The sequence below is a fragment of the Alosa sapidissima genome, chromosome 2 (assembly GCF_018492685.1).
Source record: "Alosa sapidissima isolate fAloSap1 chromosome 2, fAloSap1.pri, whole genome shotgun sequence".
NCBI lineage: Eukaryota > Metazoa > Chordata > Actinopteri > Clupeiformes > Clupeidae > Alosa > Alosa sapidissima.
The window spans coordinates 12,190,914-12,218,161 of record NC_055958.1 but is presented as its reverse complement, the minus strand read 5'-3'; the positions used below and the strand labels follow the sequence as shown (position 1 = coordinate 12,218,161).

At 40.3% G+C, this 27,248-nt stretch overlaps 1 protein-coding gene across 2 annotated transcripts; it reads left to right on the top strand.

Annotated features, from left to right (window-relative positions):
- Positions 1 to 6,221: 6,221 nt before the first annotated feature.
- Positions 6,222 to 24,774, top strand: gad1a (glutamate decarboxylase 1a). 2 transcript variants are annotated; one of them, XM_042084537.1, is made up of 17 exons: positions 6,222 to 6,642; positions 7,464 to 7,638; positions 9,044 to 9,103; positions 11,031 to 11,159; positions 11,703 to 11,945; positions 13,025 to 13,115; positions 17,149 to 17,261; positions 17,875 to 17,990; positions 19,509 to 19,588; positions 19,761 to 19,815; positions 20,264 to 20,380; positions 21,342 to 21,406; positions 21,493 to 21,571; positions 21,807 to 21,956; positions 22,195 to 22,302; positions 23,198 to 23,287; positions 24,205 to 24,774. In XM_042084537.1, the coding sequence occupies exons 2-17, from the start codon at positions 7,563 to 7,565 to the stop codon at positions 24,376 to 24,378; spliced, it is 1,746 nt and encodes a 581-aa protein (XP_041940471.1). In that variant the 5' UTR covers positions 6,222 to 6,642; positions 7,464 to 7,562; the 3' UTR covers positions 24,379 to 24,774. The 2 variants fall into 2 exon arrangements, with proteins under 2 accessions (XP_041940471.1, XP_041940472.1); XM_042084538.1 differs by lacking the exon at positions 7,464 to 7,638.
- The last annotated feature ends 2,474 nt before the right edge of the window (positions 24,775 to 27,248 follow it).

The window sequence follows — 27,248 nt, the reverse complement described above, 5'->3', positions numbered from 1 at the left end:
TGTCTGAGCTTTTTACAGATATTATTGGCAGATTATATATTTCTTTACATGTGTTTGAATACATTACCATCACTGACTGATTGTCAAGCATATCAAATGGTTGTTTTTTTTTTTCCTTTCTTTTTTCTGTATTTCAGAATTGGATGTAGGATTGGTGAAGTTTTGCAAATTGGAAATGGAAATTCCACATCTGACGGTTTTCTTTTCACTTTCCACTATCCTTTCCCCTGATGGGATGATTGAGCGGATAGGAAATGAATCCTCACATTTGTTTGTTTTTACTATATGAGTCTTGTATGAGAGAGCATGATGATGCCACATACTCTATTCAGTTAAGAAGGCTCTCAGGCAGTATAGGCCATGTTGAACATTTGAAAGTAAAATAAAAAAGCATACCTCTATATTGACATGACATGACAGGGCCATAGCCAGACTGTTGAAACTGTGTGTGTATGAGTGTGTGTGTGGAGACATTGAGCAGGGTGGAGGTCTTGTTTTGTGTGTGTATGGCATTTACATTGATATTTAAGCAAATTCAATACAAAAAGAAAATGACCAGGGCGAAAAAAAGGTTCAAATGGTTTCCAGCTAAACAAAGACATGTCTTTGTGTGTATGTGTGTGTGTGTGTGTGTGTGTGTGTGTGTGTGTGTGTGTGTGTGTGTATGTGTGTGTCTGAGTGTGTGTCTGAGTGTGTGGTTGAGATGTCTTCCATTACCATGGATTCCTTTATGAAACATGAACCCTCAGCCAGATCCAACCACACTCTGCTGTGAAGGCTATCCATCCAAACACACACACACGCACACACACACACACACACACACACACACACACACACACACACACACACACCTCCCTCACTCACTCTCCTGAGCATGTGTATGGCCTATTCTAGTGTACATATAGCGATGAAGAGAGGCTGCATATGGCGAAGGCACTCCACTGTACGCACCCAATAATACATATAGTACAAACTATACACACTAAACACAGTTTCACACACAGATTGTCAGAAGCACACTAGACACAATGCTGGGAAATAAACCATTCACATCTACAGTATGTCGAATTGAAACTCTGCTATCAAAACCTAACAATCCTTTGTCAAAATGTCAGTCTGATGACAAAATGACACACACTTGCATCATATGAATACACCTTCAGATTAGCAACAACACACTAGTGTCCTTTATATGAAACACTGCAGTTTTTATTTTTCACTGTTTTATTGAGTTCATCAGTTAGCATTCTGTGAAGCTCAATACAACACAGTTTTTGTTATGTTGTTTTTCCAACAAAGGTTTTCACAACAACCAACAATACTGTACATCACAGTACTATACTTTACTGTACAGTACAGTAAATGCAATACAGTAATGCAAAAATACAGTAAAACAAAAATACTGTAAAACCAAAAACTCACATCTATAAATACAGAAAATCAGGCTTAGATGTGGTGGACTCTCTGCCCAGCTTCTCTCATTGTCAGGCCATGATGTATCACAGGCCATGATGTATCACAGGCCATGACTTATCACAGGATCCACCAAAGTTTCTCTAATATCATCTGTAATATTATTCTGTGCATAGCCTCGTCGACCACCTCCTACTCCTCTCTCTCTCTCTCTCTCTCTCTCTCTCTCTCTCTCTCTCTCTCTCTCTCTCTTTGTCTTCCTCTTCCTCTACCTCTTGCTCTCCTTGCCTTCATGCTCGCAAAGTTCTCAAAATCACTCAACTGAGGCTTATTTGTGGCTGGCTGATTGGTGTTCAGTTTTGTAAGTAAGTATTTTCAAGTGTGTGTCTAAGTGTTTTCAATCACCCAATGTGTTTTGTATTTTGAATAGATGTGTTGTCCCAATGGTACCCATGACATTTCATATATGAACAAAGTGTCTTATGCATGAAATAGTGTGTAGTGTGCAGCAGCAAGTGTGTTTCAGAAAGGTGCAAGTATGTTGCAAAATTGCAACTAAAGTGCAAAGCAGCACTTTTGTTTACAGTAAGGTATATCCCTTACACTGTGTTTAAGGTATAGTAACAAAAGCTTCAAGTTGTTTTACTTTGGTCTAAGCATGTGTCTATAGTGTTCAAGCAATGGGCAAAAACTATAACACACTAAATCTTTGCTTGTCACACAATTTTCTAAACATGTCTTTCAACACCATAACCCCACACCAAATCTGCAAAACCATACACTAATTCTCAGTGTTAGACAGTTTTTAATTTCCTAAAATGCAATTTGCAAAACACCACACACAATGTTCTACCTAACACACAAAAACTTACACTGTAACAGGAAGTAGCTTGATTTTGTCTTCCAAATACAACCCATCAAAATGCCACACTTATTCACCAGTGCTTCGCTCTCTCTCCTCACATGTAAACACTCATTATTACACTACTGAACACCACCCGATCATTGCCTTACTAGCCTATGGATAGATATACTCTCTATATATGTATAGACCCTTTACAGTAAATCTACTCATAGAGGATTTCTGGTTGAAATGTTCAGAACCAATGCAGATACTTTGAAATGAAAATGAATCTGACTTTAGTGTAATGTGCTGCAAAATGTCGATTTGATGTAAAATTGTATGTATTTATGTATTTTTGTTTGTCCCCAAGTTACCATTATCTCAATGATTTTTTTCTGTGCCTCCAAAAATGCCTTATAGGAACGATTAGGAATGTTTGTTTCCTAAAAGCAAAGTACTGTAATTTTATAGTAGTCAGTAAGTTCTTTCTTTGGAAATACAGTCATTTCTGTCTTAGGCAAAATCAGCCTTTTCAAAACTTTCGCTTTGTTTTTTTTCTTGTTGGCTGTAAATACTGTATTCACAACAGCAAATTATTTGGGAAAATCACTATTTGTGGTTTCAAACTGTGTATTTTTTTACTGTGTATTTCAACTTCTCTTTGTAGATGACTTTCACTCTTGTATGGAAATACATTAAGCCTATGAACGACAGAGGAGCTTTAGGTTTTGAGCAACAGTGTGCACACGATGTGTCCAAAATGTCATATTATTACAAAAGTGTTTATAATGTGAGGCTAAAGTTTGCTTTTAAAGATGTGTTTTTGACATTTTGAATGTTGTGTGTCATTTTGCCGGAGATTTGAGGCATTTTGCATTTTGTGTGAGCAATTTTTGGTTTTGTGTGTAGAGTTCTGAAAAAGTAGACACAGAGATTTGAAAACGACTGTAATTCAAGGTAAGTATTCTGTATACTGTAATTCAAGGTAAGTATCCTTTGCTTACTGTATATTACAGCATGCAGCTATATCATTGAGTTCATCGGCCAAAGGAGCTGTCATTTTACTGTAATGAATTTTCATAAAGCATTTTTTTTTACTATTGTGAATTTCAATTAATATGAATCAAACTGATGTTGTTGTTTTGATTCGATTCAGTTTTTGCCTACTGCTTACACACTTTTTGCAGAATTTGGCTCATTATGTCAAAAGTCTACACACAGCCAAATAAGACATAGCACTTAAATAGCTCACATCTATGCCAGAATGAAACACTGCAATCAAAACTCAGCAATCCTGTCTAAAAATGTAATTACTGCAACAAAACCATACACACATGCATGATTTGAATTAATCTTTCAAATCAACAGCAACACAGTTATGTGTTTTATATAAAACACTGCAGTCTTTGTGTTTTATTTTTTGTCATTTTCTCAGACTCAGTCTTCTGTGAAACTCCAAAGTAGACTTTCTGGAGTAATCAACTGACATTTTTTGCAACAAAAGTTTTTTTTCAAAAAACAAACATTTCCAAAACACACACTCAAAACAAATACAAAATGTAGCAACAAAACAAAAGTAAAAAGACAAAAAAACAATTACTGGAGATATTGAAAAAAAACATATATTTTTTCTTGTATGTGTGTGTGTGGGGGGCGGGGGGCGGTGGCGGGGGGCTTCTGTTCAGATCTGGACACATGTCCTCGTTGACATCGCAAGCGATGTCCTCTCGGGCTAGGCAATGGGGAGCATATCACCTTGTGTGTCATATCCACCCTTGAACTGACCCCACCTCAATATCTCTGCATGCCCCTTCCATTGCTTGCAAAAGAGGCATTCAGGTACAGTATGTGGTTGGTGGTCATATACTTATGTGTGTGGGTTTTACCATAGATGTGCTTGCATTTTGAATATAAATGTTTTTTCAATGATAACAGGAGATTTCACTTTTGAACAAAGTGTCTAATGTTAGAAATCGTGTGTAGTGTTTCGCAATAAGTGTGTTGCAGAATTGCAAACAATGTGCAAAGCAGAAAATGTGCATTCGATTTTAGTGTGTAAGCAATGGGCAAAAACTGTAATAAAAGCCAGCCAAGAGCAGGTCATTGGCATTACCTGGAATACATACTATAATAGCATGATGTTTTTGTTGAATATTTTTGTAAAAATGGTCTGTAAATTATCATAAGACATTTTAGTGTCCAAGAATGTATCAGATAAAAATAGGTACAGTATATATGTGTATGTGTGCATATTGTGTATAGCTCAGTGCACGTCATTACTGCAATGGGGCCATACATTCAAGTAAATTCTTTCCCTGAAATATACACAGTAGCTGATTTTAAGATGTTGTTCTTTGGAAAATCAGTAGGCTATTTTACTTTATAGTCCATGCAAGTCAATGGAAGTCATGGGTAGCTGCCGATGAGTGAAAAGGTCACTTCAATGGGCAAAGCTGTGAAATGTACATTGTGGAGATGTCAAATATTAATGTCACATATTTAAAAAATCATTGCTCTCACACAAAACAAGTTTTATTTGTTTGTTTGTTTGTAATTTGTAGCAGATCCAGTAGAAACTGCTCTAAGGATGACAGAGACCATAACGCATGATTTCATATCCACGTTAGCGTTGTTGCATGTGGTCTAGGCTGAAGGGTATTTTTTACAGTAATAGGATGGGCCATACTGTGGGGTAGCTTTCAAGGTTGGGGTTAAGAGTTTAGTCGGAGAGTTCCTCCGTGTGTTTTAAATTACGCCACACTGTGTTACACTGCCACCTTTTGGCCGTCTTGTGTAATTTTCAAAGAATTGACAGCGCTGCAGCCTCGAGTCCAACCGACACTGGTTCTACTGTCGATATCTTAGGTAGCTTGTGCTGTTGGAACCGGAACTCACATCATGTGATTAGCATACTTCAAACAAGAAACTAGGTGCTCCTTCGGTCTAATGATGGATTTGATATCATATTCAAACCAAATTGGATTGGACTGAGGGCAGTTCTTTGAGAGTAGGCCTAACCCAATGATGGGTTCCGGGACGCCATGACTCTACATGCTGCTGTCGTTCTGCAAATGATGAATGACCAGTTACACTGGTACCCTCAGTATGGATAACTACTGTATTCGCTCCCATAGCTTAGTAAGAGCTAGCTGTTTTGCTTGTAATGACAAAGCCTGCACTGTCTGCCGTAAATGTCTTAAGGCTTTTTAAAGCTAGGCTACATTTGCACTGATGGTATGAGGTCATGAAATTGTATTTCGTTTTCTGAAACGTTTACTTATTGGCATGCGTTGAAACTGTTGACATCTCAACAGGGGGGAACTTTTGCTTTTCGTTGGATTGCTGATTTGGTTGGCATTTCTCCCGCGCTGAGGAGCTGTCCAAATGCTGAAGTTCTCCTCCCGACAGTTGGTTAATGATGACACGGAGGATTTGCTCGAGCTCACTGGCCGCTCACATGAGCATCAGTCTCAGTTATCTGTAGGCCTACATATATTTTTGTATGAAAAATGTTAGGCCTGCATAGTCTACAGTTGTGCTATATCAAAGTGGAGATCGTTGAGTCTATCGAGAGTAACTGATTATTTGCTGCCACCTTGTGGATACTTTGGGGTAGGTCACTTTCATAACCTCTCGGTATGATCGGAGTGAGACAGGTAAGGTAGAAATCGGTTGTCATCATAATTCTCAAATGACCTTGTGATAAATATTGTCTTTCGTAATCATTCCGTTTTGTATTTTGTCGGGTGGTGGTGTAATTCATAGTTGGATAAAGTGAACGCCCACTGCAGTGCACTTCCAGAGCAGGAACAACAGCGGATAAGCCAGAGGCAGATGTGAATTTATTGGTGACTTTATCCTGATGACCAGGCTGCCTACTTGTTGACCCTCCTCTCTATCTCAGCGCAGACCACCCACTCGTGATATGTTGCTAATGCGGGGGTTTCACACCACAAGTCCTTGTTTTATGACCGGTTCTAACTCGGGATTTGAAGTGTTGTAGGCAGACGCCCACTCTCCCCTCCACCCCGCCACCCCCCAAAAAGTCACGTAAGAGCCAGGGGCGACGCTGGTCTCGGTGATTTGGCGAACAAGGCAGCTGTTTTGTGAAGAGAAAGATGCAACACAAGAAGAGGTGCCGTGGTGACACATGCGTGCGCAGCAACAAATAAACAGGCGATTGGTATTTTAATATCAGCGTCTCAAACGCAAAGCTGACCCAGCAATAGTCAAAGACGGATGGATTTTTCTGTAATCTGACGGCCAACACGTCTGGGTTTTTGGGGCGTTGTGTGCGCACTCGACTTTCACACAGTTTGCGCTCGCTTTAAATTTTGGATAATATTTAGGTTATCATAGTACCCATGTATCTCGAGAGCAAGGTATGTATCGTTTTGGGCAATATTCCTGTATAGTCTAATTACGCGTGCACCATTTATTAAACTGGAAGATCGAAATGTATGCTCAAACAGGTGTTTGAAGCAGATACGGATGACAAATGGAATTATAATGGACACTTTCTGACATGTAAATAATGTCGGCTAGATATGCATATCGTGTGACAATTTCCTAAATAATAGGCTATATATTTAAAAAAGGTAACTGTATTGATGTTCTGATTATGTTTAGCCTGTTTTCAGCTTTCTGTGCATTGGCTGTAATTTGTGATGATTCCGATTATAAATATTTTTTTCACTGAGTAGAACAGTAAGCCAATTGGCAGTGAATTTAGTTTATGTCTCTTGGATGAGTTGAATTAGACATCCCTACAAGTGTCAGCAGCGACACACTTCTGAATTGAGGGATGGACGGTAGCAATTGTCTGGATTAAGGTCTGTTTGCCTGTCACCTGACAGACGTGATTTAGGCTACTGTTTGTTTTACTTCACTGGTGTATAGGTCATCGGATTACAGTGTTTGTTTTGATTCCAGTTAATTGAATCTGACGTGGTTGAACCGACATTTTCTCTTTTTTTTGGCTGTAACCCAACGGCACACCTGCTTGCCACATTTGTCTGATATGTCAAGTCAATTAATGGGGAAGTGTGATGCCAATCAAATCTTTCAGTTGGAATTGTCAGTGCCATTCTGGCAAAAAGCAGAAGAGTAGTAGCCTAGATAGCTGGCAAGGACACGATATCAACTTTATTAATTACCGAAGCCTGATGCTTTTTAACACTTGTCTCCCTATCTATCTTTCCAGTGAATGTGACTTTTCATCCCACGGTGAAATAAGAGAGGTTTGGGACAAAGTGACAGCGCTCTTTGGGCTAAAGACTTTCCCCACACTACCGTAAGAGTAATGGCGACGTCGGCACCTTCCTCCTCTGGCGGCGGTCCGGATCCCAACTCGACAAATTTACGACCACCATCCTCAAGTAGGTCCATCACAGATAAAACGCTATTTCACTTGGGCTATTTGCTTTGTCGGCGCCGACATTAATCATTTCCACAGAGGAGGAAGGGAAAAAAGGTCCTGTCGCCGGTGAAAAGCCTCCGGTTCGACGAACCACCGCAGCGTAACCTGGTCAGTCAGACCGCCGCACCAGCAAGCGAGACTGATCGGGCTGTCAAAAGCCATGGTCTCCTTTAAAACCACGAACGGCAAGCAATTAGAAGAGAAGAATGGGTGGCACGGCCAGGGAGCTGTCAATAGCAGTTAAGAAAACACACAGTAGCCTTTTGTCATGTGTTTAATTCCCTCTTAAATCAGTTCAGATTGTTGGACAATTAAAAGCATAGAAATAACAACAATGATGACAGGCGTAATGAAAGCATAAATAAAATAAATCATTAATCTATTATCATCATCATTATTATTATTATTATTATTATTATTATTATTATTATTATTATATCATTATTATACACATGTTTGTTGTTACCCAAATAGTAGTTACACTACACACAAATAACGCAGTCTATCTAAATATTGTCTAATTTCTCCATTTATTGTTTTTCTCTCTTGATCCCTCTATGGGATAGTACCCTCTATGGGATCTATGGGATAGTACGGAGGCGATAGGTGCATGGTGTGTGCATGAGGGGTTTGGCTTTAAAAGACAGGTCTACAATTTTACCTGTACATCAGCACATGTTGCCCTAAATAACTTTCTCCAAAAGAGGAGAGAATGAGTCTCTTCTTGCATCCGAATTTCTTAAAATGTCACTTTCCTCCTGATCCTCTCTGAACGCTTTTGGAAGCTTGCCTGAAACAGAGATATAGGCATTGTGCACCTGCGTGTGCTAGACTGTGAGTGCTCTGTATTGTGGGCGATAATGAATGGGCTATTAGCAGCATAATGGTTGGGACCGTGTGGCGTTTTCAGATTACGGCTATCTTTAGGAGGCAATGGACTATTTGGGCTTCCAACCATGTCAGCTAAACGTTATTTCCCACTTGACTGCCCCCCCGAGAGCTGCAGGGAGTGGAGCGCATTCGTGACTGGACGGTCCCTCAGCTCTATTCGAAAATAGCCTGCTGAAATAATCAGAATCTGACCTATTCCATTAGACCTACATTTGAAAGAGACAAGAAAAAAAATAAGAAAATAAAAACGCATGATGTATTCTAACTGCTTTTATTCGGAAGGTTTGATGACTAACTCATCAGTTTCATTTAAGTGAAACTTTAAATGAAATGAAATAAGACATTTACATTTAGGCCAACATTGTTGCCATTGGAAAAATAACTAGCAGGCCTGTGGGTGTAGTCTGTTTCTGGTTATATTATGTTGATTTAAAGTCACAATTCACCATGACTTTTTCACATATTCTGCCCAGGTTATGACTGGAGTGGGGTTGCTCATGGATGTACGAGGAAACTGGGCATGAAAATATGCGGTAAGTTGCAATACTGACAGTCTTATCTGGGTTCTAACGAATAATGATGACCTATGTTCCAACGTTTAGTATAGACTATGGTTGCGGGGTCCGAATATCTGGCAGATATTGAACAATTTCAGGCTCGTTGAATTGTGAGACATGGCTTCATCTTTTTTAACTGAATGGCGCTGAAACTGGCAGGTGCACTAGACAGGCAAATTAAGTCTATTCACATCCCCCTAGAGCACTTTCTGTCTGGCAAGGAGGGCAGTGAGGGACTGTCTATCTCAAACGGGGGAGGGGGGGGGGTCTAAATGCTGTAGATTTTTTCCTAATCGACCACGATCCTCATTCAGATGACACCGAGATGTTATGTTTTGGTGTACTGTATGCACGCACTCCGGTAGTTAAATTCAGAGGAATCGCATGAGAAAAGACAGTACCCTAACGAGAAGTAGGCCTAGAGTATAGGGCCCTTATTAGCAATGATATGGTCTTTGACATTTTATCATGCAGGAACTCGATCCCTCGAGGGTAACAGATTAAAATGGGAAACTGTTAAATTGTAATTCGCCAAGGCTCTGTTTCAAAGAGATAGCACGGAGAAGCCAAGCAGTAATGGATAGACCGGCTGTAGCCTACTGATGTTGGATGGTGGCTCTTATGCAGACCATTATCTGATAAGAGAAGGCATGAAGCCACGGGCAGATTTCACATATCCCATCTTGGCGAAACGAAGGATTGTTTACCATCCATCGCCCACTTTTGCAAGAGCTGTAGGCATTTATTGATCATTACACCCTATGGTTGATTCACACATTTATGGAGTTAAGGCAACATGAATGAATTTCAGTTGCTAAACCTCGCTAATACTCAAATGCCAGAACCACAACAAAACACTGTTTTTTGAGAAATAAAAAGTAAGATAAAAGAAAAGACACATGGTGCGGAAATATAATAATAATAATAATAATAATAATAATAATAATAATAATAATAATACAGGATAAAACATGTTATCTTGTGTTATTTACTTTGTCAAAGGTCATCACAATAAAGTATAATAATTACTTTAAGGTTAGGAACTGAAGATGTGCACCTGCACATAGTTTAGATTAAATCGTAGGCTATACCCTGACTGTTTTAAGGTCCCTTTGGAGATGGTTCCACTTCGATGAGAGGGATATGCCACGCGACCAAAAGCTCTATCCACTGTAACGAACTGCGCTAGTATACCGCCTCTTTTCCTGCAGCGTGAATTCTTGCCCCATTACAGGTATAGAGAAAAAATACAGTATGAAAAACAAAGTGCTGTCAAGGTATGTCAAATCTTACGAAAAGGCTTGCTATGGCTTTTCTCATACAAGCGTTATAATGTTGGTCATAGCTAATCGAAACGAATGCTTATTTCGATAAACTAATACCCTATGTTATAGGTTAACACAAATATAATTTAACCCATTAAATCAATCGCTTATATCCACGATAGTCCGTCACATTCCATTTTGCATCAAGCAGAAATTACATCTAAAATGTACTACAGCATAGTACAGAAACGTTATGATACAGACCCGCAATATCTCTCTCCCCCAGCGCATTAAGTGTGCCTCTAGGTTATGACAGTGTCGGTTCTTTGTTGGACGGTCCCTCGTCCGGTCAGGGAGAATCAATCCGACTAGTTTAATAATAATCCATGTCGGCTATTTATTTATTTTCGCGATGTCATCACGACTCGGCCTTCCCCCCGATCACTGGCCTCTTAAATAGGCGACCCACGGGACGTCATGGGAACTCCCTTAAGACCGCGAGCTAATACAGCCAGTTAAAAGGGTTGGCTGGGGGGTTCCTGGTATCAAGTGAGCCGTTTCATTGACTTCAACACCAACAATTGCAATGCTCAAGAATGGGAGCCCGTTTCAATCCTCTGCCCCGTGTAATCACTTAGGGTTTTTGCAGAAGAACAATAACCTGGATGAGAAGAGCAGAATAGTCACGAATGAGCAGCCCACTTCCAATGAGCGAGACCCGCAGTTCAGACGCACCGAGACGGACTTCTCCAACCTATTCGCCAGAGGTGAGTCAGTTATATATTACAGAGAACGACATTTTTGAACAAAAAGGTTAGATATGGAATAGTTTAAAATGCGTAATATAGCAACAAGTAACAAAACAACACAAAGATAGATAATTTATTAGTTTCAAGTATACTGCAATGAAATATTTGAAACAAATCTTAAATCTGTGAAAAATAAATGTATATATTTTTATTTTGCTTTAATTATTTTTTTACCTTTTTACATTATTGGCTCACAGATATGATAATTATATGTAATGCAAAACTGTGTTTCCATTGCATTATAAAAAACACATATGAATAAACCTATTGTCATGTCATCAGCATGCATCAAATATGTTTATTGGTTACTGAATGTTGTCTTGAATTAGCCTACCTTAGAAAGGTTAAGCAAATGGCTATAGCTACAATTTATAAGTCTTGCATAAGCCTAAATACTAAACTAAAATACTTGACACTGAATCCACATCAGTGATGACCAGCAGCTGATACCTCACTTCCAAACATAGTCATTCAAACTACATTACCCACACACCATCACAGATTTACTTCCGGCCAAAAATGGAGAGGAACCCACCATGCAGTTCCTGCTGGAGGTGGTGGACATCCTCACCAACTACGTGCGTAAGACGTTCGACAGGACGACCAAGGTGCTGGACTTCCACCACCCCCACCAGCTCCTGGAGGGCATGGAGGGCTTCAACCTGGAGCTGTCCGACCAGCCCGAGTCCCTGGAGCAGATCCTGGTGGACTGCAGGGACACCCTCAAGTACGGTGTGCGGACAGGTGAGGCACGCTTCTCATGTCACATGCACTCACTCAGCAGATGGATGCTTTTATCCAAAGAGATGTATGGTAATGCTTATAGCAGCTATACATTTATTGGACATATATTGGACAATATCCGTATTGCTTATAGATAATGTGGCTATTATCCAAAGAGATGTATGGTAATGCTTATAGATAATGTGGGTATTTCTCATCATGAAGGGGGTTGGGTGTTGGTGGGGGCCGTGGTGTTGGTCACATACAGTATTGGTAGACGCAGTTGACTGGTTAATGCTGCCCGTCATTGATCTTCACTTGAAACAGTAAGGCTCATTAGCCAATAATACACAGACACACACACACACACACAACGGAAATAAAAGTGCAGAGTCACATGCACACTATATATGAAGGGTTCAGATGCAAAAGCCTCTAAATGCCACCTATGTCAAAAATGAGATAAAGATGGTGAGGGGATGCTCTCCACACATAGTATACGCTAATCAAATAATTTAACTTCTAAACCCACTAAATACCACTCTCTTCCTGGTCTGAAATATCGATTTATAGGCAAAAACCTATAGGAGCCTGAATTTAAATGCTCATTTAAAAGAAAAGTGGTCAGACGGATTTAGATCCGGATTTGCATCTGAACTCTTCATATATAGACCCTTTCAAGAGAGTTCCATTATCAGCATCATAGTTGGCCCCACAAGGCTTCCGTTTTAACATTCCATATGTTATCTTAATGCAGAGGAAGTAGATTGGGAACCAAATAGAACGTTCAAGCATTGTTTTTGTTTTTATTGTTGAAAGGGTCTATATATATAGTTGTTATATATATATATATATATATATATATATATATATATATATATATATATATATATATATATATATATATATATATATATATATTGGAAGCTGTTTCAAGGAGCATGTCAAAGCCTAAAGCCTAAACATGATGTTTGGATGTGTGCATAAACGAGGACGAGGTGCATGTGTGTGTGTGTGTGTGTGTGTGTGTGTGTGTGTGTGTGTGTGTGTGTGTGTTACAGTGTCAGTACACTGATTGAGGTCATGCTCTCTGCTCCCAGGCCATCCCAGGTTCTTCAATCAGCTCTCGACTGGTCTGGACATCATAGGGCTGGCTGGAGAATGGCTCACGTCCACTGCAAACACCAACATGTGAGTGGAAACATTAGCCTTTATGTATGTATGTATGTATGTATGTATGTATGTATGTATGTATGTATGTATGTATGTATTTATGTATGTATGTATTTATGTATGTATGCATTGCATGTATGTATGTACGTACACACCGCCACCGTCTTGAGCTGCAAAAGATACAGGAAGTCATTCATTTTCAATGGAAGCCGGTTTCTCTCAGCTGCAAGAAGCGGTAAATCCGTCGGCGTCGCATTTTGGCCGTCTTGAGCGACTTGAGCGTCAAGCAGAAAGTTGAAATTTGGTCAACTTTATGCTAATGAGCTATGACATTATTAGGCCTATACAAGTGTATACTTAATACTAAGGAACCATATAGAATGAGGTCACAAAATCTAAAAAATGTAAAACAAATTTAAATTTTAAACACATTTAAAAATCTTACAGATGGAATACAAGTACTAGTTAGCTGGCTCAAGTTACCTAACCCCTGGTGGCTCATCTTACCCCACAACCACCATTTTGAAAGAAAATGCTTCTCACAACAAGCTAATGTAACTTTCATGATTTTGTTTAGCCCTCACATCATAGCTTAAAAGTGTACCGACTGAGGTGTAAAGCAACTCTGGACAAGAATGGAATCCACTTGGAGAGCAAAATGTCATATTTTTACACACATATTTTTACCATGTTTGCTGTACCTTTCCACCGGTTGTAAGGAATGATTCCCTCTTTCTTAAAATGCTGTCACATGATAAAAAGTGTTTACGGTTTCCTAGAAAAAAGAGGTGGCTCATCTTATCCTTATGCTCAATTTACCCCGTTCTCCCCTATGTGCATGTAAAGTAAATATTAGTGTTCATGTGTGTGTTTGCACATATGTGAACATAGCTTATTGTATATTTAACTTTAGTATTGTGATTGATTATTACATCTGAAACACACATTTACAATCATTGACTAATTTATGCCTAAACTCAAACTAAATGCCTAAACTCGCACAATTTCACAAAATGATTGTCATTTGGCATGTTACCCACAGGTGGCGCTGTAGATGTTTTAGTGTAGCTGTGCAAGTGATGTAAGAAACTGCATCTTTGCACTCTTTAGATTAGCTCTCTGTTGAAAAATGTGAGGCTTGCGGTTTTTCTTCATGCAAAATCAATATGGCATTGATCAGCATTTGTGATAATGATCAGGCATAATTTCATATTGTGGCTTATTGATCGGCATTAAGTGGGGATCTTTAGTTTATATGGCATGTCATTCATCTTTTTGGAATCCTATGGTTCATTACTTACGTATAGACTTATAGGCTCATGTACATGCATTAACATGGATGTATATACGGTAAGCACTGACACACAGAGATATGCATTCATACAGAAATCCATACACACGCACACACCAATTCACAAACATTCATTCATATGGATGCTCACAAACACGGACACTCTCCTAGACAGACACACACACACACACACACACACACACACACACACATAAAGACACACACACACACACACACACACACACACACACACACACACACACACACATGCACATAAACACACACACACACACACACACATACATTCACGCAAGCATACACTTGACTGACCGCAGCTCATTGGGAGTCCAGATGTACCGGACATGCTGGGTGCCCTACAACAATGAACGGCCCAGATGATACCGCTGTGTGTGTGTGTGTGTGTGTGTGTGTGTGTGTGTGTGTGTGTGTGTGTGTGTCTAAGTGTGTGTAGGTGTGTGTGTGTGTGTGTCTGTTGGGGGTGGACACTCCTCATCATGACCCAATCTCTCACTCACAGCCGTCCTATCATGAGGTGTTAAGAAGTAATGGAGCACAGGATCAATATAATGGCTAGCTAAGCTCACATAATGGCTATCATTACTAATAGTAAAGGGGGACACACAGGGACACTAGGTGTCTATGTGTGTGTGTGTTTGTGACGTGCGTTCATGTGTGTGTGCTTGTGACGTGCATTCATCTGTGTGTGTGTGTTTGTGTTTATGTGTATGTATGTGTGTGTGTGTGTGTGTGTGTGTGTGCTTGTGATGTGTGTGTGTGTGTGTGTGTGTGTGTGTGTGTGTGTGTGTGTGTGTGTGTGTGTGTGTGTGTGTTTGTGTGTGTCTATTTTAGCAGGTATGATGTGATACAGGAGTATGTAAGTTTAGCTGAAAATGAATTGTGGCTGCATAGAGTTCTTCAAGTGCAAAGCAGTGCGCAGAAATATCATCCCTTAAATGTGGGCCGTAACTGACTGAGGGGCTGTAAGATCTGTATTTATGGACCGTCGGACTATCAAGGATTTCACCAGCCTTCTCGGGGTATTAAACACTGAGTTATGAAGACGAGACTGAGAATTGACCTCTATGGGTCACTGATTCTATTATTTCATGCTCATTTTTCCCCCTTACGATGAGCTGTTGAATTCGTAAATGGTCGATAAAGCTAGAGCCAGGAGTTGGATTTAGTGTCCGTTTTTATTGTCTTTTTCTAATAATTTTTCCCCAGCTTTTGCTGTTTGCTGGACTGTTTTCTGCCTGAAGGGTTTTTATACTAGTGGTGTTTGGTATTTGTTACACTGGTAGACTTTAGAGAATCTCTTCTGCCACACAGAGCAACACAAGAGTGTTTTTTTTGTTTTTTTTTTCAAATGAAAATAGTTTCAGGTTCAGCAAATACATTGCTTGCTTGCTGTTGCTCCAAGACAACTTCAATCCCACTTGACATTATGGTGATTTTATCACTTAATTTACAATGTTAAGAAAAGTATTACAATGCCATGTTCTGAACTCCACAAGCCCTGCCCCCTCCAGTCCTTTGGGGAATGTAAATGTAAACTACAATGATTGGTTCATTTTAGTTGAGCTCAGTGCGTTCAGCTCACAGTCTAACTCCCAATCTAGCAGTTCATCATATTGTTACTAATTAGAGAAGCGTGCTATATGTTGCATGGACTGTTCTAGCTGTCTGAGTGAGGAGGTTTGCTCTCACTAATGGATAGCTACTCAGCCTTAATTATGCCTGACAATGATGTGCTGTCCTTAATGAAGACTGTAGACTCCCTGAGTGCTGTCATAAGATGGCTTGATTGAGTTGAGAGCTTTTTGACAGGGCCTCAAACCATTTGTCCATCAGTGCACATAGAGTCAGGAGCATCTACTGCACTTCCACTGCACTCTATTAGGAGTGGAGCACAGGATCCTTTAAAAGGAGCGAGGGTTCTCTAAAAGGAGAGAGCAGGGTTCTCTAAAAGGAGAGAGCAGGGTTCTTTAGAATGAGAGTATAGTTCTTTAAAAGGAGAGAGCAGGGTTCTTTAAAAGGAGAGAGCAGGGTTCTTTAAAAGGAGAGAGCAGGGTTCTTTAGAATGAGAGAGCAGGGTTCTTTATAAGGAGAGTATAGTTCTTTAAAAGGAGAGAGTAGGGTTCTTTAAAAGGAGAGAGCAGGGTTCTTTAAAATGAGAGTACAGGGTTCTTTAAAAGGAGAGTATGGGGTTATTTTATTACATCCTTGTGATGAAGAAGTTGATTATGAAAATGTCTGAAGAAGTCTGAGACACGGTTGGAGCTGAGACATTCATTTGAGTATCTTGTTGAGGGCTGCCAACAACTAAGATTAAGTCATATATATGGAAATCAAGTATTTTTTCTGAGCTTATTTGGGGGCATTGTCACGGCTACATTTTGGACATTTTTGGAACAAAAGTAATTCTCACAAATTTGTTCTCTCTCTCTCTCTCACACACACACACGCACACACACACACATACACACAATTCCCTGCACACACACATCATTGTTGTCATCCTTATTGTTATCTATGAGTTCCGCTCTGCTGCAACCCCATGTCTGAGATCACGTGTATATGAGTTCAGATACTGTAGATTCACATATGAAATAGCCCCATTCTGTTTCTCTCTCTCTCTTTTTCTATCTCTCTGTCTCTCTATATCACTTGCTCTCTCTCTCTCTCACACACACACACACACACCCCTTGCTGACTAGTCTTTCTGGCGTCCTGTTGCAGGTTCACATATGAAATAGCCCCTGTGTTCGTGCTGATGGAGCAGATCACGCTGCGGAAGATGAGGGAGCTGGTTGGCTGGCCCGTTGGAGAGGGAGACGGCATCTTCTCACCAGGTCAGTGTAGGCCAGGGGTCCCTGCCCTTTGTCCTGCGAGAGCTACTTTGACCAAATCAACAGGCATCGGTGGCCTACTGCTTAGGGAATCGGACTTGTGAACGAACAAGTGACTGTTATTTATGATATACATTTTGAACAATCTGTTGGAGACCCCTGGTGTAGTCCTTTCCTCGCTAGTTGTGGTACTTTTCCCACTGGGTTAGCATGTAGCTTTTTGGAACATTTGGTTATTATCATGCACATCAAAGTGTTGAATTGCTGTGATATCTCTGGTACATGTAGCAGCAACCCTACTGCTGCACCCTACTGCTACAACTCTACTGCTGCACCCAAACGCTCTTAGAATCAGTTTTTTATTGTAATCAGAAAGAACGTTTTCCATTTGAATTGGATGATCTTCAGGTCCAGAGCCATGTTTGCTCAATGCACAACACAATTTATCAATTAATACATAAAACAAAATCATCCTTTTGGAGGTTCTGAAGTCAGAAGCAGGATAAAGTCTGATGGTTTGTTGGAGATACACCTAATGGCTATGTGTGTGTTTGTGTGTGTGTGTGTGTGTGTGTGTGTGTGCGTGTGTGTCTGTTGTGTTCTTTCCTGCCTGCAGGGGGCGCCATCTCCAACATGTACAGTGTGATGGTGGCCCGGTACAAGCACTACCCCGAGATCAAGACCAAAGGCATGGCTGCGGCACCCAGACTGGTCCTCTTCACTTCAGAGCATGTGAGTACTGTCTACTGCCTGATTCAAATGTTCAAGGATGGGGGTCTAAAAAATACTGCTTGCTGCTTTTATAATATAATAAATAGAAGGGTGTGATCGTGGAGGACTGTCATGAAATTTATGCAGCTCATTGCGCGTTCTCCAGGGACTGGGGGACGTATTGATCTCATGGGGAGGACATATTTTCAAGCGTTAAATACTTCTATAATCACAGGAGGGAGGCCGATGTTGACCGTGAAATGTGGCACCTGAACGCTGCACTCCCAGAAGGAATGTTCAGACACACCCCCAAATCAATGAAAGAAATAATATGTTTGGGGAAATCAACTCTGTCCTGTTCCTGTCCAGCAGGTACACTGTAAGGCCTGATTCAAACAAGCTACGAGGACTTTCTCAATACTTCATTCTCAGATCCTGAGAAAAGCCAGACAGGAATGTGAGAGAATTTTATATTAACTGCAGACATGATAAAGAGCATTCAGGGTGTATGTATTTTATTTTAATTTTTGAATATGTTAATGTTTTTGTGTCAACATATATTTATTTATTTGTTTAAAGAATAACCCTTATTCCAGCGTCCATGTTTGTTCACTGAAAACTATTGCCTTAGACCAGTGTTTTTCAACCACTGTGCCGGGGCACACTAGTGTGCCGTGAGAGATCATCAGGTGTGCCGCAGAAAATTACCCAAATGTCACTCACTGGTCCAGAAAAGCAGCTGTTGCATCAAAGAATTTATAACCACATGCTCTCATTGATTGTATGATTGCACTATTTGTGGTATGCAGGCATTGTACAACGGGGGCCCCATATCCATCATCACAATCATCACATATCCAGTTCATAACAACAATTAAATTAGATATAGATATATTTTAGATATAGATATAGATTTGTTGGGGGCAGCTGTGGCCCACTGGCTAGCACTCTGGACTTGTAACCGGAGGGTTGCCGGTTCGAGCCCCGACCAGTGGGCCGCGACTGAAGTGCCCTTGAGCAAGGCACCTAACCCCTCGCTGCTCCCCGAGCGCCGCCGTTGAAGCAGGCAGCTCACTGCGCCGGGATTAGTGTGTGCTTCACCTCACTGTGTTCACTGTGTCCTGTTTGTGTTTCACTAATTCACCGATTGGGTTAAATGCAGAGACCAAATTTCCCTCACGGGATCAAAAAGTATATATACTTATACTTAATATCAAGAGTGCTGCTGGCATGCGAGCCAGTAGCCTGGGCTATTGGCTCAATTGTTAGCGCCCTCGCCTCCTGATCCGAGGTGCTGCTGTTCGCGGGTTCGAGTCTGGGCGTGTGCAGGGCTGAATCGCGCAGGTTCAACACAACGCAGGTTACACATCCACAACCTCTAAGAGGAGTACATGTAATCACAATAACTGATTAGCCATATTTCTGCATGACTTAGTGAGGATCTATAAAGCCCTGCGCGGTCTGATCTGATCTCATTAGCTGCAGTGGTGCAGAGATAACTTCTCCATAATGAAAATTGATCTCTCGTTGTTTTTGTAGAGTCACTACTCCATAAAGAAAGCCAGCGCTGCTCTAGGGTTTGGGACAGAAAACCTCATTCTTCTCAGCACAGATGAGAGGTGAGAGAGAGAGATAGAGTGAGAGTGTGAGAGAGAGAGAGAGTGTGAGTGAATGTGTATGTGAGGGGTTGTGAGAGCATGAGAGAGTGTGCGTGTGTGTGCGTGTGTGTGTGTGTGTGTGTGCGTGATTGTGTGTAAGAGCTCAGAAAAACACCCTTTTTCTGTCTCTCAGGGGAAGAGTAATTCCAGCTGATCTGGAGGCAAAGGTCATCGCTGTAAAGCAAAAGGTCACAGAATCACCCAATTACTCAGACTGTACTGGAAATACACTGTAAATAAAATGCCACTTTGGCATAATGCAATAATATACTGTATTGTATACTGATGATTAAAGGGTTACACTTTACTTGACAGTATCAACATAAGAGTGACATGACACAAGTCATACACATTAATGACATAAAGGTTATATTAGGATTAGGCTTAGGGTTTGGGTTAGGGTTACAGTTAGAATTAGGGTTAGGGTTGGGTTAGGGTTCATGTGTCATGACAGTGTCAATACTGTCAATACTCTCAATACTGTCAAGTAAAGTGTTACCGATTAAAGTTTAACAACTTGCCATAGCTATATAAAATCTGTTCAAAAATATATTTGATATTGATCATGGCTGTATATCCATATTGGCTTAGAAACTCTAGCATCTGTCTGAAGTGTCTGTCACATTCATTCTGCAGGGATATGTTCCTATGTTTGTCAACGCCACTGCGGGCTCCACGGTGTACGGCGCTTTTGACCCCATCAATGAGATCGCCGACATCTGTGAGAAGTACGACATGTGGCTCCATGTGGACGTAAGGCAGAAGAGTGGAAGCATCTCTATATCTATAGTTCTTAATGTCTATATATCTAATCTACATTGCTAGATCTTTATGGGCTTAATTTGAATGAATGTCTAACTAAAAATGGTTAAATAACGAGGCAATTGCCAATTTAATGGATGATTCTGCTCAATACTCCCACACGCCACAAAATAGCTATTGAGGATTCCTAAGTGATGTCACAGACTGCACTTAGCTTGCTATTGATAAGGGCCCTATATCTCTAAACGTTATAGTTCACATCTCTATATAATGTTGAAATAAGGGCCTATATCTCTAAACGTTAGTGTTCTACATCTCTATATACTGTAATGTTGAAATAAGGGCCTATATCTCTAAACATTATAGTTCTACATCTCTATATTATGTTGAAATAAGGGCCTATATCTCTAAACATTATAGTTCTACATCTCTATATAATGTTGAAAAAAGGGCATATATCTCTAAACATTATAGTTCTACATCTCTATATAATGTTGAAAAAAGGGCCTATATCTCGTAACATTATAGTTCTACATCTCTATATTGCTATGTATCCCTAATCTCTATAGTGCTACATATCTACACTACTCTACTCTCTATATTTCTATATCTGTGTACCTCTTCTGGATTCCATATCATTACATGTCTTCTGTTATGAAACTTTTTATGGATTTAACATTATAAATCATAATGTATATATTATAATATATACAATATATCATACATGTTCTGAGAATGAGTGTAATAGCACTACACATTTCAATTCCTGATACTTTGCTGAGTCCTGACTTCAATTTTACCCCACTTTATAAGAGTTTATTGACAGCACGTTACTGTATACTACTGTTGAGCTGTTTCTTTAAATTATACTGTGTTTATATTTGTTTTATTTTATTATGTGTGTTGTTTTTTTCGTTGATGTTGTTTTGTTGTTGTTGTTGTTGATGTGTAGGGAGCCTGGGGAGGAGGCTTACTCATGTCCAAAAAGCACAGACACAAGCTGAATGGCATTGAGAGGTAAACCACACACATACACACACATATATACACACACACTGTACTGTAATTAAATATGTCCTGTCCTGTCCCCTCTTTTTCTGCAGGGCCAACTCGGTGACATGGAACCCTCATAAGATGATGGGAGTTCCGCTGCAGTGTTCTGCCATACTGGTCAGGGAGAGGGTGAGAGAACATGTGCTGTTGCTTGGTCATTTGATGTTGTTTGGTCATGTGATGTTTGGTAATGTGATGTTGTTTGGTAATGCAATTTTGTTTGAAAATGTGATGTTGTTTGGTGATGTGTTGTTTGGTAATGTGTTGTTTGGTAATTTATGTTGTTTGGTAATGTTATGTTGTTTGATAATGTGATGTTGTTTGGTGATGTGATGTGATACTGTTTACTGTATGTTGGTTTCAGGGTCTGCTGCAGGGCTGCAACTCCATGTGTGCCGGCTACCTGTTCCAGCCAGACAAACAGTACGACATCACCTACGACACGGGGGACAAGGCCATTCAGTGTGGTCGACACGTGGACATCTTCAAGTTCTGGCTCATGTGGAAGGCAAAGGTCTGTACTATATGTGTGTATGAGAGAGAGAGAATGTGTTTGTGTGTGTGTGTGTGTGTGTGTGTGTGACTGCAGATTTGACTAGAATCCAGGACTCTGCCCCTGTTCCAGTACAAACCCAACATTAAGTTAACGCTAACCCAACACTAACCCAACACTAACCTAACGCAAACCCAACATTAACCTAACGCTAACCCAATGCTAACCTATCACTCTGTTCCTCTCTTCCTCCCCCCAGGGAACAGAAGGCTTTGAGAGACACATAGACCGATGTCTGGAGCTGTCCGAATACCTGTACAACAAGATCAGGACCCGGGAGGGCTACCAGATGGTCTTCGAGGGAGAGGTGAGGCATTGCTTGATTCATGGATGTTATTTAATTGTTCAAGGCTGTAAGCAAGCACCATACTCTTACAATGTCTCCTCTTGACACATGTGGGTGATCTATTATCCCAATGTTTAGGACTGATCACCCCCATTATGAATGTAGTACTTTCTGTACTGTTTCTATACTCTGCAACTAGTATCAAAGTACCGCATTTGTAGCAAGTTATGTCGTTTTCACCAAGATTGTTTTAATCTATTACTTATGAGTAAGAAAGAAAAAAAACAGTTTGGCAAATAAAGTCAAACCGTACTTATGGCTTTTAATAGCTTCTTTGAAGACAGATTCACTTTGATTTATATTTGGAAGTATTATTATGCTATTAAAGACAATTATAGTGACTTTCTTGCCATCATTGTCCTGCTGTTATCCCACCGTAGCTCCTTTAAGGCAAGTTCATTTGGGAAGTACACCGGCACAAAGAGTGGAGGTAGACTATCTGATGAACATGAAAGCCTAGTGAAGTGCAAAATGGGATTTTCAACACAGACGAGTACACTATCAAGGTCCAGAGCAGGAAATGGAGAAAAGAGTGGGCTTGACTTTTATGCAGATTGATGAGTTTGGGTCATTGGGTAGTGTGTGCGATATCAGGCATCAATCATCTGTTCATTCTCTCACTCACTCACTTTTTCTCTCCTTCTCTCTCATGTGTGTGTATACACACGCATGCATGCATGCTGGCAGGCAGGCACACACACACACACACAAACACACCAATAAAAACTCTCTCTGTCTCTCTCTCTCGCTCTCTCACACACACACACCAACACACACACACACCACCAGTAAAAAACACTGTTCTTTCCGGCTGACTGGCTTTCCTCTCTCTCGCCTCCTTGTTCTGTCTCCGCAGCCCCAACACACCAACGTGTGTTTCTGGTACATTCCGCCGAGCCTGCGGGGGCTGCCAGACGGTGACGAGCGCAGGCAGAGACTGCACAAGGTACGGCGCTCTGCTCCTCTCCTGACGGGGTTGCTGTTTTCCCATTTACTAAACTAATCTCGCAAAGGCCAAATCCATCATGTGATGGATGATACAAATTTGGGGTTGTTATTGTACAACTGCCATGGAATTTCTTATTAAGTTTCAAGTTTCATGGTTAAGTATATAGACCTGGCTTGGCATGAAGAAAAGGGCAGTTTGGACGTGTCATATCCATGCCACAGTCTACGCAAATTTAGTGATAATCGGTGACACTTTACTTGAAAGTATCTACATAAGAGTGACATGATACTGTCAGGAACGTGTCAAACATTTATCACCTTATCAACACAGTGGCCATTGTAAATCAAAAGTCTTGCTTTTCGCCTGGTCTTCACTATATCAAAGAACACCACTAGAGCATTGTGAAGAGAGTGGGTCAGTCCAGGCTGTTGCTCATCTGTCCTTTATCTACTCTCTTCCTCCTCCTTCCTGTGTGGTGTATTAAATAACAGTGATTTCTTACTACATGATAAACACTCTGACCAGGGGTAGGCAATGATGTAAAGTATATAAGGGAATACAATGATGTAAAGTATGTAAGGGAATACAATGATGTAAAGTATATAAGGGAATACAATGATGTAAAGTATATAAGGGAATACAATGATGTAAAGTATGTAAGGGAATACAATGATGTAAAGTATATAGGGAAATACAGTGATGTAAACAAAAACGTACTCTGCAGCTAAAGCTCTTTCTTCACTCCTCCTTCCACTCCTTCCTATTCAATAACACTTACACTTTAATCAGATGCATTTAGTGGGAAATATAATCAAATAAACAACATTTAGGTTATTTATTTATTCTGTCTCCTTGTGAATTTATTATGTCTCCTTGTGAATTTATTCTGTCTCCTTGCTCTTTCTTTGTGGCAGGTGGCGCCCAAGATCAAGTCCATGATGATGGAGTCGGGCACCACTATGGTTGGATACCAGCCGCAGGGCAACAAGGTCAACTTCTTCCGCATGGTGATATCCAACCCGGCAGCCATGCACTCCGACATTGACTTTCTCATCGATGAGATCGAGAGGCTGGGACACGACTTATAAAAGCCTAGCGAGGTTGCCTTTTGTTTTAGCATTGCTGAAATAACTTAGAGTAAGCATACTGCAGCATTCCTACTCTGATTCCGACTTTCTCATAGAGAAGAACACACACATGCAACGCAACTACAACTCAAGTGACTCAACTTTTCATTTATTATTGAAGTGTCTGACATTATCCTTAGTCAGAGAGGGTGACTCAAGTTGAGAATGTATTGATCACAACAGTTTCACAGAAGTGTATAGCACATAGTCCAAATGAAGTTATATTGTTATGCAAATATCATAAAAAGCTTTGCATTATGGGATGTAGCCAGAGGAACTCTGGGAGTCTACTTGTGAGATACAACAGGTAGTATTAACTCACACACCAAAAAGTGCACAAGAAGAGCAGTACGCTCAAAATACGCTCAAAATGTGTGTGAGTTATTTTTCTACCTGTTTTATCTTTATTTTGACTGTGCACCCAATATATGTTTGAGGATGTGCGTGTCTTTCCTCCTGTCTACTTGTGAGGCCTAAAGGACCAATTAGCCAAAACAATGGCACAGTTATTTTAAAGAAGCTCAGTGCAATATTGTCATCAGTAATACAGATGGTGCATTTATGTCAAATTCCTGTCTATTCAAAATTTGTCAGACCTGTTCTTTGTTTAACTACACAAATATCACTGTTTTAATCCATCTCATTGCGTACTCTGGAGGTGTTAAGACAATGACAACACCACAGCATTAACTCTGTAGAACCTCAGCTGTAGAAACTGCAGAACCTTGATGCAGAGTCCATCAGAGAAATGGGACCGACATATTAATCAAGCCTTTTTTCCCACTGCCTTCTACTGAGTGTAATACCTCTTAGTTGTTAAATCCTTAAAGGAGAATTCCGGTGTGATATTGACCTAAAGTGTGTTGAAACATGATACCGAGTGTGAACGTATGTCTCATAGCCCATCTCGGCTTGTGGCAGTGGAAATGCATAGATTCCAGTTTCTTCCAGTAGCAGCAACTGGAATCCATGCATTTCCACGGAATTATTTTTGGAATCTGATCCCTTATCATACCTGTTCATTCTTACTCGTCGCTCGACTTATCGTGACTAAATTCAAGATGGCTGCAAACGCTAAACTTCGTGAAGATACTGTCTGTATAAATCGTCTTGTAAGTAAACTACCAGTGCTTTTTTAAAGTTCTCAATGTCTCGTTTTAAATGTCAGGGCCCTCAGAAGTCTACCAATGAAGTGTGGAGATACATTGAGCCTCGTAAATGGTGTAAAACAGTGATTTATTTGCATGGCTAGCCCGATGCCGAACCACCACTATTGAAAAAGCTGTTGGTAGCATCGGAACTAGCGCCAGATTTTGGAGTGCAGGGGACAAGCCAAGATGGGCTATGAGACATACGTTCACACTCGGTATCATGTTTCAACACACTTTAGGTCAATATCACACCGGAATTCTCCTTTAACTGAGTTGTCCCACGTACTGGACAAGTTCCCTAAACTTTGTACATGACACACATACAATCACATGGGGGATGGGATCAGACGTAGGAGTATATTATTATAATATTATTATATGTAATGTCAACACTGGTGTTCTTGTGTTGTCTATGTGTCTGTTACTGGAATCTGAAACCAGAGGCACCACAGTATAACTGTTGACCCCCCCCCCCCCCCCTCCTCCTTCCCCTCCAAGCCTCCACTGTAATGACGAGGGAAATGTTGTGCTGTTTGTACTGTGTCTGCTGTCAGTGTCACAAGTAGGCTTCGTCCCATCCCAGAATGCACTGTGGCTGTATCTGGGCCAGATCTGGCCCGTGTCAGAGCCAGATGTGCATTCAAAACTGCGCAAAAAGGCAAACATTCGCCAACGTTTTGCAAAATGTTTTGTTGTTGTTATTGTTGTTATTGCGAACTGCGATGAATGCACAGAAATCGTCTGAGGAGGTAGTGTAGTTTTTTTGGAATTTGGAACACAATAATGTTCAAATGTAAATGTTAATAGAAAACGTTATCGCCTCTGTTTGCCTGATTTGAACTCACTTTGGATCTGGCCCGGTGCTGGCTGGGTTCTGGGACAGCTGTGTTTGTAGAGATTCTACATTTTGTGTAAATTGCTGTACAATGTTATACTGGCCTCTGTGATCAACATTTGTTCCCAACAAGAAAACTTGAAACAGACACACCAATAAGTACACTGCAAATATTTCAAAAGACAAATATTTATATCAAGATATCAAATATGTGTGGGACCATGTAGATTTTTCCTCCATTTGTAAAGCATCCTTGTTTATATTTTCAAAGACTCTATGACCATGAAAGACATTTTGGAATAGTTTACATTATTAGAGCCAATTCTGTGCATTTGTGTACCAAAGAAGGTGAACGCAACACATTTATGAACATTATTGTACAAATGCAAGTCCTCTTATAGATATATCTGATATTGAATATGTAAAATATTTATGTAGAAATCTATCTACCAACACTTGTAACCTTAGTGCAATCTATGTGGTGAAAGTGTGATGTCACTGCTTACTTAATGAACTGAATGTAGGGGTTTAATATATATGAGTCTGGTGTTAATTGTTTCTGGTATAAGAACATTCTAAAGTGAAAAGCACAACAGATATTGAGATGCGATTTGCAGATTGTGTATTAAGTCAGTTGACTTTCTATGAAGTGGGTTAATAATCAGTCACATATTGATTGTATAAAATGTGAACTGTGCACACAATATATGTGACTACAATACTCAATGAAGGGGGCCAAAAAAAATAAACATATCGTCAAATAATCGTTGCTATTAGTATGCTATGTCACAATAATTGTTGCTATTAGTATGCTATGTCACAATAATCGTTGCTATTAGTATGCT